Source organism: Saccostrea cucullata, unplaced genomic scaffold (assembly GCF_032062105.1).
Source record: "Saccostrea cucullata isolate Sc308-1 unplaced genomic scaffold, CSIRO_AGI_Scuc_v1 ctg1320, whole genome shotgun sequence".
Lineage (NCBI taxonomy): Eukaryota > Metazoa > Mollusca > Bivalvia > Ostreida > Ostreidae > Saccostrea > Saccostrea cuccullata.
In genome coordinates, this window is record NW_026930614.1 from 367501 (window position 1) to 382719 (window position 15219).

The 15219-nt window shown below is 34.2% G+C and overlaps 1 protein-coding gene across 1 annotated transcript in view; it reads right to left on the reverse strand.

Annotated features, from left to right (window-relative positions):
- The window catches only part of LOC134229276 (radixin-like), a 27927-nt gene extending 13838 nt beyond the window's left edge, over positions 1–14089 (reverse strand). Inside the window, 4 exon segments of the mRNA XM_062710994.1 lie at positions 867–962; positions 2361–2444; positions 8979–9066; positions 13944–14089. Of these exon segments, the coding sequence (XP_062566978.1) occupies positions 867–962; positions 2361–2444; positions 8979–8990 (192 nt within the window). The 5' untranslated portion in view covers positions 8991–9066; positions 13944–14089.
- Between the last annotated feature and the right edge of the window lie 1130 nt (positions 14090–15219).

Below are 15219 nucleotides of genomic sequence, written 5' to 3' on the forward strand. Positions count from 1 at the left end.
CTGTATTCACAAAAACTTGTTTAACCTGGCATCAAATAAATAACCGTCTAAACGAGAAGAAAAGGAGTTAACAAAAATTTGGCTACAACTATTCTCATTTTACCATGTGTACTTAATGTTAAATTTATAACCATGCCTCTCTATATATCTCTCTGAAGTCCCATAATGTTCTCTTGATCTGCTTATATGCCCTACATTTCAACCCAGTTCTACAATAAGTCAAGTCACAAGGTGTACCTGCATTTGACAACTTTTATAGACAGGTATGTCTCTCTGAACTTCATTTTATGTTGCTTTCATTTTTAAAATGCACTGAAGCATGTCCACAATATACCTTAGTCAGCGGTAAATTTACATTTGATATACATATCCCAGGCAAGTTCTCACCAAGAACATTCAACCATAAACAAGACATTAATAAAAGCTAGAAGCTGAGCAGGAATTCTCCCGGACATTGACTGGTCACTTCTATTGAAAACCTACTGAATTCTGGGTCAAGTAACACCTCCACTCCGCTTTATTACAGGTAACACTGGGACCGTTCAGGGAGAATGTCTAAATCATCGTAATAACACGGCACCCTGACAAGTCTATCTATTCTACTTTGAATACCAATCCTGTTAATTCACTGGAGATATCAAACCTATGTAAATATCTGAGGTCTCATTTGTAAAACTTAAAACTTGTACACCATCAGGTACAAATGGAGAAACAGGAAACTAAAAGTGTATTTATGTGTGTTCTAACTACATAACCTACCAAAACACAATCTACACTCTACAGATAACTTCATTTAAGAGTTTATACACATGTTTGGAAATAAAAGTGCATATCGATTTTCCCCAAAGCTCAGCAACCATAGTTACCTTTTTGTTCAATTTGAGCCATGTGGTGTAACCTTTACTGTCGACATACTGTAGACCAAAGAACCAAATTTCTCGGAGACCAATAGTTTTCACGACCTAGAAAACAGAAGAAATTATTATGTAAAAGATAATAGTATATAACTAAGACTTGTTATCAGATTATTAAGTGCATCAAATCATGGCTATCACTGTAACATCAAAGCATAATTATCAGTACTGGTTGTCACTACACAAACACGCTTCTTGTCAAGCTATTTTTAACAGTCACGAATAATTTAATAAAAAGAAATCAAATGTATGTCGCACTCAAGCACTCTAATTTCACAAGTATATTTATCCCAGACCCCACACACCATTCAGATTGAAAAAGTGATTTTATAAAAAAGTAATTGTGGTGGATATAAGGTTTATTAAAAAAATAATCAATACATGTAAAATATCTCTTACATCAGTATAAGAGTGTATTTGTAGATGTACATCTCTGGGTCAATAAATTATCCTCCTTTAATTAGTATTCAGTGGCCAGGGGTAATTATAGCAACAGCTGATACAGGCTGGTAGGGACAATTTTCTACATTCAAATGCTTGCTCGCAAATTCACTTTGAATATTTTATGTTTGGCTGAGATTGGTTGTTAACTGTGTACATGTATATGCACTTCTGTTACATAACAAGATTCTAAATGGTTCTTAACAACCTTTCCATTTAATGTGAAAACGAAACTTTTTCTCTACAAAACTAAAAAAAAAAGATTCATACCATCTGGACTCTATAATTTTGCTATGTTAATGTAATTTGCATCAATGTATATATATCCTAGCTGCCTGACAGAAATGTTTGGCAATCCTTAGAAAGAGCCATTTATTTTTTTTTTTCCTGTCAAACATCACCAGGATGTAATTATGCAACACTGAGCTGTATGAATTGTAATATAGTTCTGTTTGCCATCACTTTAAAAGCCTGGCTCTCGAAACATGTGGGTTGGAAAAATTATATCATTTAGTTCCCATGTTGAGTCTATAACGGTTGTGCTAAAACAAAGATCTTACTGGTCCAAAGGTTGTAAAGAATTTCACCATCAGATAATTCATAAAGAAAACAGCAATGGATTTGCCAAATCAGAATGAAAGAGTTCAGGAAGTTGTGACATGGGTCATATTTGGGGATGGGGTGGGGTGGTACTGGTCAGGATGTTGTGACCTGACATGGGTCATGTCAAGGGGGGATGGGGAGGGGTAAAAACAAGACAAGGGCATTACCTGATCAAAGAGCTGTTTGCCAGTGGTGCTGGTCTGGATGTTTTGACATGGGTCATGTTTGGGGAGGGACAGGAGGTGAGTGGGTGGGTGGGGGGTGGGGAGTTCAGATTAGATAGGGACATTACCTGATCGAAGAGCTGTTTGCCAGTGGTGCTGGTCTGGAAGTTGTGATATGGGTCATGTTCTGGGGGGGGGGGGGAGATAGGGAGGGGTCAAGACTAGACAGATATATTACCTGATCAAAGAGCTGTTTGCCAGTGGTGCTGGTCTGGATGGCAAACTCCAGCTCAGCGTCCATAGTCGTGACCCGCACATTGTACTAAAAAATAAAACATGTCACTGGCATCAGCACATTGAATATAAACATGTAAATTACATACATTTACATTTTTTAATTTTTTTTTCTCCTATAAATGTCAAATTTAACCTTCAACCAAATTTATAGAGTGTCTGCTGGCTCAGCTTTTTCTAGCATTGAATTTTTTTTTATCAATAAGGAAATACATTTTTTTCCCTTGTCACATTATTGACAGAATAGATTTATCTTTTTTTATCTGTTATATATTTTTATGATCACAAAATCTGTTCAACAAAATCTGACAAGTAACATTTGTCAAAAAAAGTTTTTCATCAAGGTTAAAAAAATAACATGCACTTTTTCTTCTGTTTACATTGATCAGATTTAACATTCATCCTTTACTCATCTATAGAGAAGGGTCAGATAAGGTAAACACAGTATGTTCTCTCCTGTTTACATAGCATGAAACATTGTACAAATAAATTCTTTGTCAGTTTACATTGGTTGACAAAAATAATCAAATTCAAAACCTCTTGAAGACTGTTCTATCATAGAACCCAATTCTTTACAAATATTGTAGCAAAAAGATTATAAAATAATCTCAATATTACAAATAAATAAACATATTGTAAATTTCTAGGAGCTCTATTTTCTTCTGCAGCAAGGCAATTGATTTTAATTTAACATGATTTTCACTAGGCTTTCAGGATATTGTTAGACTAACATGACTGATGTAGATATAAATACCTAGTCACCCTAACCTACCCAGACCTACAACACTACACCAGCTGGTCTGTCAGTTTTTTTACTGGTGTGATGTTCAAGAGAACATTCACCTGGCAGTAAAATCAACATTGATACAGACATCATAACAATCACACACAAAATGTCAAAAACAGAGGGACCCTGTCTGCCAATAAAACCTGTTACTTCTCCCAGAAAGCATTGTGCAATTTATTCATCAGCATAACTAGGTACAATCTGCCAAGTCTATTATTTTCTCATCAGCTAAACGGGCAAAAGAAAAAACTCCCTGCATTGTGAGTTGGCAGTAATTTTTTTTTTTTTGGTCATATTCATACTTTTATTAAAATATTCATTACCTTAATTAAAACACTGAGAAGTAAATTACAGCCACATTATTTATCAACAAAAGTATACCTGTTTGCACCAGACACGCCTAGAAATTGAATCATGGGATATCTTATTTTTCTAAGCAAATAATGAAGTGTTCTCTCATTGATGACTGGTTCGTACAAAGAATTATCTTTGACAACATTTAAAACTCTGATAAAAATTAAATCAACACACCTTAACAGTTTACCGGTATGTGTGTTATTATCCTCTTGTGAATTAAAATGATCACTTCTGTACACATTTAAATGTAACAATGACAAAGGAATCCTAATAATTAAAATTGACTGAGGGCTAGTCCATATTGGATTTAAAAATTCTTCACAAACATACCAATATAATTGTAAACTTTGTTTTCTTAAAATTTGTTTCCTATATTTCATTGATAAAACATGAACTGATGAATTTACAATGAACTTACCGACTTCATTTTACTTGAATGTTAATCAATTAAATTAAATCCTTCCTGGAATCTCAGTAAGAAGTCAATGAAATTTTACAAACACAACGTAACGGGCTCCTACAGAATTTTCACTGCTGTACGTGTGACTGAATTTGCCGGCACCTGAAGGGGCTGTTACACAGAAAGTTCTACCAGTACAAAAAGTAACAAACCACAAATATGTGTTCTTCCGCGAAGAATTCTGTGTGGGACATACAGCAGATCCTACAGAAAATAGTGGCTGAAAGTGGCTACACCTTGATTACTGGACTCCTACACAGTTTGCAATTTTAAATGTCACCCATTATTTTTTTGGTTGAGATATAACAGTGAAATTATTATATGCTTGTCTGTGCTCTGTCTTCATTCATTCATATATATATGTGTATATAAAATAAAAATCAACCATGCAAGACAATCATCTTGCTTTTAATGAGTGACTCATTCCAAAGGACCGTTAAACAACCCAAGACTTCATTAAATCAAATTGAATTCATTAAATCAAATTGAATTCCTGTTGAAAATTTGCAATCATGTGCAATGAATTTTCTGCTTTTAAAATAGGAAATGTTATCAAAAGCTATTCCATACACTTATTCTGAAAACTTCCTGTGCCCTGCACATTGTTACACATCACAATGATGAGATTTTAATTTCATAAGACAGAAAAAGCAATGTCTAATTTCTTTGCTAGTATGAGGATAAAACTCTTGATATCTTAAGAGTAAAGGCAAACTGTAATGATCGCTACATGTAGCCCTCTGGAAATCCAGAAAACTTGGCAAGGATTACAGCTAGCTTTTTTGGTGGGCGTTTTCTTCATTCTAACTGAGGGTGAAAACCCAATCTGAACCATGACATTCCTGTTTAAACCCTGCTCGATTCAAATATATTCAGTCTATAACTGCCTTTTTATTACTACTCATGAAACCGACCTTTCTGGAAACACACTTCAAACTCCTTTTTACAACCTACATCATGTATTTACAATTTATCTGTGTATTGTGGCCTTAAGCATGTTAAGAGCAAACATTTTTTTTCCTTTTTATCAGATCTGCCTAGATTACTCTTCACTTGCACAACAACAAACATGACTTTAATTGCCCCAGATGACTGCAGACTTTTGTAACCATAATACTGCAACACAATTCATCTCTCCCCTTCCTACAGCAAACATTTCCCTCTCTACAGAAAGTGAATGCAGGGACTTTCTTTATTGATCAGGGTGGGGCCTCTTGTCTTGACAACATGCCCGAACAGGCTTTCTTCACGGTTTCCCAGGATGAATGAATATGTCCCTGTTTGCTTTGAAACATTTTATCTCTGATAAGTGAGCCCCGTAGGAAGAAACATTCCTACCTCTCCACATTAAGACTACCTCGCTCAGATTTCTACCTTGTAAGGGTGTGGCACCTGTACCCACCTTGCTATGACTCTTATTTACAACACCCTGAGCCCTAGGAAGGCCACTGCCCTTGGTCAACAGACATTGTTATTACTTTTTATTTACCTCGATAATGGTCTTATAAATAAGACTAGTAGGAAATGCTTTGATTGGGTACAAAAAGACAATAAAACTGTCGCAGTGAACATCAATCTTCCATAAAGAGTGCCAGCCATTACTTTCGTCTTTAGTCTGTATATTTCACCATGTTTATTGAATGCAATCAATTTATTATTGGCATTTTATATATTTCATCATGATAGCCTAGATTCAAAAAATTTAAAATTACAATGTACAGTTTTATAGTGAGATATTACAAATTTTAATAATTGTAAGATTGTGATACAATTTAAATGTCATATTGTCAGGTCACAATAACTTTGTGACTAGTAGATAAATTTCCAAAATTAGGACATGAAAAACTACAAACTGCAATGTCCTCTGAGGCTTTATTTTTGTTTATCTTTAAAACTTATCAAACAGGGTCTACTTGTGTGTTAAATCTACCTTGGGTTCTTCAAACCGGTCAAAAAGAGACACATTTAACACCTATTGTTTGCTTAACCTTTTGCCAACCTACTTTTAACCGTTTAATCGATATACACAGGGCAAAAGTTGCTCTGTATGACTTTCCATAAGGATTGGGGTTGTTCAAATCTTGTAATATTTATCAATGAAATGGGAGTGGTAAACAATTTGAAGGTTTTTGGCCATGTCAAATGTCATTTTAACTCCAGATATCTTTGATTCTTAGAAATTAAAACATTTTCTCTTTTCATTTATCCTCCTTTCTCTTTCACTTTTGCTAATCAGAGGACTATATGTACCACATGAGATGAACCCAACATGCTTTAATGGTAACAATTTAAAAGCACACTAACAGTATGTCCATCTTGTCCCCAATTTGAGATATATAGTAAACATGGTAAATCAGATCAAGTAGATGAACTATCAATATTAAGACAAGGGCTCTCTAAAACCACTTTTTTTGGAACAGGGACCGATGATGTTAAAATATAAGGAAAACCAAATCTGACACACAACTGCAGAGCTTCACGCCGCTTGGGAATAAATCTAAATATCCATTAATACTCTTTCTACTCAAAGGTGTAAACTAACTTCCAGTTAAAAAAAAAATAAAATAATGTCAACATCTTTATTCAAGATCAGTCACTGTGTCCTTCTTAAAAATCATTATGTACATAAAACTGTTTAACAAGCTGTTTATGGACAAGGCATACGAAGCATGAAGACTTCTTAAGTAAACCAGTTAACCAATACACATGGACCAGTGCACTGAATTTCATTTCTGCACTTTTCTCAGGTCTGTCACTTCTAAAACCACTTATTCATTAGTGCTTTGTCCTGACATTATACTTTTATGCATTCAAAATGCACACCTTTTTTTACCTGTTAAGTGATCAGGTTACAAGTACCTGGTCAGGTGTCTAACACAATCCCCTGACTGACTGTTTCTGTGGGTATAAGGTTACTCCCCCCTCTTAACATCTCTATTTACCCCCATGATTGAAACACATACTTTTTGTAACAGCATGCATAAGGACTCCGCAATAAATCATGTCACCAAGTTCTTTGCAATATTCATGAATGAGAACGTGCCCTGGAGTCCTGGTGTAATAATGCATGATTGTCTCGTCATTGGAATACAGATTACGATTTACAACTTACACATACTTCAAATATTTCATTTTTCTTTACACCTTTGATGCTATTGGAAATAAAGCATTTTATGACATTTTTGGACAATTTTGTAGACATAGGTTGATACTTTTGACTCCTATTAAATCAATCTGCTACTAAATGTACCCTGATAATGTGTATTAGTATTGGTCAGTAGTATTGATATTGGTCTGTATCATGTAAGAGTATGGCCTTCAGCTGTCCACCAACTGTTCAATTGTACTTGATACCCTTATCAGGCAATCATCTGTAACAGACTCTGTGGTAGATCACTCAGAATAGCCAGGTCAGGGCACATCAAATCTTAAATTGCTTCTAAATTAGATACATGTATTTAACTTTATAACTCCACATGCTTGGGAACTACAGATTAATCTGTTGACCAATCCAGCAGTAAAGCTCCACCGACTACCACTATGATAATACATTGTGTGACCTTTACAGATTTGCATATTTGAAAAATGTTTTCTGTATGTCAGACACTTTGATTCTCTGAAGCAGTCAGCCATAATGGCATTATACCATAGCTGTTACTCCTATGAATTCTGCATACCATATTATAATTAATCACATCATCCCTTAATAATTTGTACAAAGTACAATACAACTATTGAATCAGTGTACATGATAAACATGGTACAGCAGGAAGTAAAACACAAAGTGATGTATAAAAAAGCCAAGCCTGCATTACACTATACGAGGAACAGTTATGACATTGTTCTTGGAATCGTGCAGTCTGAACCGTTAACAGGGGGCTTTCTGAGGAATGCAGATGACCTCCTTGCCTATACTTATCTGTAGAGTCTCAATGAGCTATAGCAATGTGACGTTACTAGGTGGTGACAACCCCAGAATGTTCTTGTTCAAAATAGATCTATTTATTGGGATGATAAATTAAATTTCCAGAGGGAAAAAAAATAACACTTTCAACGACGATTCAATATTCAGATCCACTTTGTGACATTTAAATATGAGAGAATTATTTATCTATTTGTCCTTGCTTCCCATTCACTTTACACATTTTAGAATGCATTACAACAGACAGATTTTTTTTCCACCAGGAACTAATTACACAACAAAAAGCAATACATACAAATGTCACTTTATATCTTAATTCTACAGCATAAAGAACTATCAATATACCTGTCTCAGCTTTGACATCTCTCAACCTTTTGTATCTATCAACCTGAAGTATTTGAAGTCCTATGCTAACAAACTACTAGTATTTCCCAAACTGCAAACAATTCTGTTGAAGGCAATGGAATCCAGCACTTCCAATTGGGCTGGGTTGATTATTTCCTTGTTAAGTCACATGATTACTGGCATAAGGGAAAGTAAAACCTGAACCCAGTACCATCTGAATATATTGAATCAATGTCAGGAACATTCAGCAGAAGGCCTGCGTCTGTTCTGAAAATGTGTCAAATGTCAGGGGCACCTGTTTACTACATGATGATAAACAAAGACTGCTGCATAACTACTCAGTTATTTCAATCAAGGAAAAAAATCATTACATCATAATGTAATGTTGCCATCACCCTATTTAACGCAGATAGTGGTGCTAGTTAAAAACTTGGCTGTGCTACTGACCAGACTGAAGTCAAATAAGATGATCTGATCATGTTGATGGCAGATTAGTCTACCTATGTACTAATTAAACAACCAAGCACAATATATCTACTCCCTATAACCCACTGATTCACCGATATGATAAAATTCAATGTTATCATGTAATCAGAGAGGCAAAGAGAAAGTATACCCCCATGTCTCAATTGAAAACAGGTCACTTGTCCCTAGGCTGTGTACACAGTCTAACAGAATCTATATGACTCACTGGCTTTGGCATCTTGCTTGGTTAACTGTTGATCAGAGTACAACCAAGAAAATGTTCAGAAACTCTCTTTCTCCACTGGTGGATGCACCTACAAAGACATACCAAAACTCAAGGTTAATGCATGTGGTTTACATCAAATGGCCTATGGGGGACATAGTTAAAATGTAACAAGCTTGTCAAGTCAGCTTGTCAAATATTTTAATGGTGATTCATGATGACATAGTTGTTTCCCTTACTGTTTATAATCATGACTTCATTTTTGCATTCATTGAGGTGCTTTTCTTTTGGGCAAACAATTAATGAGTGGCTCAGACTGATAAGAGGACAAAATGAAAGTGTGTTTCTATGATTCAGATAAATGCATGTAATTTATAGAAATTTCCATGATTATATATAAAACAATATATCACCTTTTCCCCACTGTCTTTCAGTTTCTACATAAATGATTTTTGAACATATTTTCTGTGTCTGAATTACAATTAATTCTTTCATTTGCACTTTTAAGTTCCTTATGCATTTTTTAATGGTACTCCAGCATTTAAAATACATACTGATTCAGATTATCTAAAACAAATTTCTTTCAGAGATGGGGAGGGCTAACAAGAGGGGATGAACAGAGTTTCCGAAAACCAAATATTTCTATCAGTCATTCGGACTGATGACTTAATGTGTTCTACCAGTCCGAAGCATATTCTATCAGTCCGAATAAATTTTTAAATATAACAGTATATATTTCATGTCAGATGTAATTCAAAGAAAATGGCATTGAATATGTAAAAAAAAAAATTGTGGCTCACAAACACTGATTGTGATACCAGGGTTATGCAACTATATTATAATTAATTCAAGCATGGCACCAGCTCACACAGGCTTGTGGCAGCAATAAAGTCACTAGCCCCAAGTAAATGTTGGGGGAAAGAAACAACTAATTATAAAAAAAAGTTAATTCTTGAAAAAGAAAACTTCTCAAGGTTTCTAGAATTCTTTTTAAAATTTAAAGTTTAATTCTCACTTGTAAAATTGAATCATTATATAAACAGCAGTTAGGCCCCCTATGATAGAAATTCAAAATAAAAATAAATTTTAAATCACCTTTACGTTTTCTCAGTAGGCATTGCACTTCATGACCTATATACTAAATGTGTCGAACAATAACAGAGGAATGGAGGAAATTCGGATTAAGAAAAAAACGATCGTTTTTGGAAGTAAATAAGTCAAGTAGGACTGCAAAATGGATAAGATAATAGACATTTACGAAGAATTAGGAGCTTTTTGCATTGAAAATTTTCATTTATGAAGATATTGCAATAGATTATAGCACAATAAATTAATCAGGACAAGTCCTCACCACAATCGGTCACACGGACCGGTACTGTAGCGAATTTCATCGGACATTTCGATTTTCTATCGGTTTTGCCGGTAGGACCGATAGTTTTCGGAAACTCTGGATGAAGTGGTAGGGTTATTCATAAGACCCATCAGTCAAAGAATTTCCTACTTCACAGTAATCCTGGCAATGCCTCTCCCCCTTCAACCCACAACCACCCAATTTTCAAGGGAGGAACACATGACATCCTTCAACTTATAGATCCCCTTCTAATTTAGATCTTATGGACTTCCCAGATGATATAAATTGTGCACTAACTTTGCTAACAGTAGATGCAGAAGTACAAGTAAACACTCAACTCGTCCTTATCTAAACCAAGGGCCTTTAATAATCTTACTGGTAAAACTACACACTACTGTACCTACATTTGACAGAACTTATTACATGTCAAAACAAACTTTTGATTTATAAGATTTGTGGGTAAAAAGAAAATTGTGAATAAATAATATTTCTCATAATTTACTGTACATCCATTTTAAATATTACTTGCTGCAGAGAAGAGTTATTCTCATACGACATGCATTTTTATTTAAACAAAGTGACTATAGTACATATATAATAGGTGAAGCATTACAAAAAATTCCTAATTTATTGTTAAAATATACATAACTTACAGATGATTATGGGCATAAATATAAAATATACGCAGTTATCAATTACAATGTAGACATACTAAACAAAACACACAAGAGAACAAGATGATCACCTGTTTGACAGGTCATTTACAAAGATAATCAGTCACTTTTTTCATCATGTACAAACATTTAAATACACTCTGTGAAAGAGGATTTCCGTGGCATAAAAGCAATAAGAAATTCTTACTATGATTACAATTAACATGACATTTCAAAACTAAAACATACCCTTTCCCACATCAAACGTTTCAAGAAATTAGGTCTTTCCACCTTTCTGTGGAAAGACCTATTGATTTTCTTCTGTTTATTATTATTATTATTATTCTTCTTCCGCTGATTTTTTGTTTCGACATTTATCGAAAAGACTTTTTGTTCATCGTAAAGGTCATTAAAAGTTATGAACAAATTTGACCCAACGCGTATGAACTATGTCCGCTTTTGAAGTTATTGCCCCTTTCGAAAGAAATGCTTGTTATCGCTACTCCTTTGAAACCGTAAACCGTAGAAATATGAAACCTTCACTAAAGTCTTCGACTCATTGAGAGGACTCTGGGATCTATTCATTGCGAAAGTATTCGGTGACTCCTTCAATGAGTTATTGCCCCTGAAACTTTTTCAATTTTACAAATAATTAAAAATTTTTGAAACGAGAAGTGATAGAGACATGGGACCAACTGCATAAGATTCATTGAGCTTTGAGCTTAAAATTCATGTAAAGGTCAAAGGTCAAGGTCATTCCAAAATTGAGAAATTAAGCTCTTTTTATATCTTTTTTGTCTCTTAACATATACAAACTGTCTTAGCATCATTAATATGTACTCTTAAAACTATTTTAAAGATTCAATTCATATTCCGTAAGATTGACCCTATTAAAAGTTATTGCCCCTTTCGCAAGAAATGCTTGTTATCGCTACTCCTTTGAAACCGTAAACCGTAGAAATATGAAACCTTCACTAAAGTCTTCGACTCATTGAGAGGACTCTGGAATCTATTCATTGCGAAAGTATTCGGTGACTCCTTCAATGAGTTATTGCCCCTGAAACTTTTTCAATTTTACAAATAATTAAAAATTTTTGAAACGAGAAGTGATAGAGACATGGGACCAACTGCATAAGATTCATTGAGCTTTGAGCTTAAAATTCATGTAAAGGTCAAAGGTCAAGGTCATTCCAAAATTGAGAAATTAAGCTCTTTTTATATCTTTTTTGTCTCTTAACATATACAAACTGTCTTAGCATCATTAATATGTACTCTTAAAACTATTTGAAAGATTCAATTCATATTCCGCAAGATTGACCCTATTAAAAGTTATTGCCCCTTTCGCAAGAAATGCTTGTTATCGCTACTCCTTCGAAACCGTAAACCCTAGAAATATGAAACCTTCACTAAATTCTTCGACTCATTGAGAGGACTCTGGAATCTATTCATTGCGAAAGTATCCGGTGACTCCTTCAATGAGTTATTGCCCCTGAAACTTTTTGAATTTTACAAATACTTAAAAATTTTCAAAACGAGAAGTGATAGAGACATGGGACCAACTGCATAAGATTCATTGAGCTTTGAGCTTGAAATTCATGTAAAGGTCAAAGGTCAAGGTCATTCCAAAATTGAGAAATTAATTTCTTTTTATATCTTTTTTGTCTCTTAACATATACAAACTGTCTGAGCATCATTAATATGTACTCTTAAAACTATCTTAAAGATTCAATTCGTATTCCGTAACATTGACCCTATTAAAAGTTATCGCCCTTTGTGCGGAAAACCTTGTTATCGCTACTACTGCGAAACCATAAATCGTACAAATATGAAACCTTCACTAAAGTCTTCGACTAATTGAGAGGATTCTGGAATCTATTCATTGCGAAAGTCTTCGGTGACTTCTTCAATGAGTTATTGCCCCTGAAACTTTTTGAATTTTAGAAATAATTAAAAATTTTCAAAACGAGAAGTGATAGTGACATGGGACCAACTGCATAAGATTCATTGACCTTTGAGCATAAAATTCATGTAAAGGTCAAAGGTCAAGGTCATTCCAAAACTGAGAAATTTAGCTCTTTTTATATCTCTTTTGTCTTTCAACATATGCATAATGTCTATGCATCATTAATATGTACTTCTAAAACTGTGTCTTAGATTTTATTCTCGTCCCTTAAGATTGACCCTATTAAAAATTATTGTCCCTTGTACAAAAAACATTTTTATTGCTATTGCTCCAAAACCGTAAACCGCAAAGACACGAAACCTTCTCTAATGTCTTATGGGAATTTAGGCAAAACTTTTACGTTCAAGTGCAAAAGGATCTGGTGACTCCTTGAATGAGTTACTGCCCTTAAATGCTTTTGTGCTTAATATTAAACCTTATAACTTGAAAACTATAAGTCATAGAGACATGGGGTTAATTACAATGTGACCCTTGACCTTTGACCTTGAATTTGACTTGAAGGTCAAAGGTCAAGGTCACCTAAAAAAAAAATTTTCATTTTCATTTTTTTTTTCTTCTTTTAAGCCATTCCTGGTTTCTTTTTAATGAAATTTAATTTTAAATAGATAAATATTAAATGAAATTGAAATTCAAAAGGTGGAAAGACCTCTTATTGTTCTGTGAACAATAAGTCTCCTAGTTTTAATTAAATTTTTTAAATAAAAACACTGATTATTTACGAAATCAATCATGTCAATCAAACAAATAATCTTAGGAGTGTGTAATTGAAACTGTTGCATTATGCAGAAATGACAAAGAGCTGAGAACATCGCTTGAACAAGTCCATGTGCTTTATACTGCTCACTATGCACTACGGTCAACACAAGTGTCAAGAACCCGCCCAAATGACTAGAAACATACGAAATATAATGTAGAAATGCCATCGCGGGTTACTTGTATGGATTGAATTTATCTTCTGTAGAATGCAACACTTTTAAATTATAGTTTCATTCAAAACTTACCTCTAACTAAATTTAAATTCTGCGTACGGTTCACTTTCAGTTCGACCGGTTTTCCAAAATGGCCACCAGGGTGTGACACAAGTCTATTGATCAATGCATCTATCCCCCTCTAGTGACTAATGGTAAAGGTCGAATCTCGAACCCGATGGAAAAAATAAAACTGTCTGCTAATTAATAAGGAAAGTAGATAAATGAAGTAGACAATCTAGGATTCATCTTACATAAATGTTTTTAGTTACAGCTAAAGAAACAAAACAATCCAAAGCAAGAAATTAGCTAAACAAACAAACAAACAGAAAAACCAACAAAAGCAAGACTGTCACATATTCATATGAAATATATGGAGATAGGCGCTATAATGGTATTTTGTGTAATCTGTCTATGTGCACTCATATAAATTAGAATTAGAAAAAAAAATCAACGAAAAAAGCATTTCTATGTCATTATTCTAAATAAAAAAAAACAATATAAAAATAAAAATGCATCGTTTAGATTGTTAGGAGTTGTTCAATAAGTAATGCAAATGCAATCTTAAAATAAGAAAAAACACAGGAGGCAGTTTTTTTAATCACCCATTTTTTTTCTGTTCACTTTTACACGTAAAAGTCTTTGTACATGATTAGAACACCCCAGCTCACGCCTTTATAATGCTGCTCAAAAGACAATAATGACTACAGCACTCTCCATTCACGACTAACATACCTAAAAACCAAGATCCCTGCTTGGATTGATTTCTTGTGGGTTTTTTTCGGGGGGGGGGGGGGGAGGGGGGTTCTCACAGTGATCAGTCGAATACGAAAGGTGCCGGCGAATTATTAATCAAGCTTTGTCAAGACCATTCCAAGTTTTTCTCTGTTTAGTATCCCCCCATCTTTCAAAAACTACCTACCTATAGTATTCGGAAAAAAACAGACTTTCAGAAAGTCAGAAAGACGATTTCATTGTACTGAAGGATTTGATTTTATAATGTGCTTTATAAATAAGAGCTTTATTTTTTTTTTTTAGCTAAATTTTATCAAGGTGCTAAATGCATAAAATATACCTAATATGACATATTGAACACATACACTTCGATAAATTGACAGAATTCAAAGATTTCAACCAAAACTAGAGGTACTGTGAGCAATGAGCTCACTAAATGATACCCCCGCCTCCCATATGGTCATGGCAAAGTCCATGTTTTGCTGTGGCCGGGAAACCCAAAATATGCGTCGGATCAAAAAGTAAACATAGGAGGTGCACAATGGCAATATGTAATAAAGATTCTGTGAAAGTT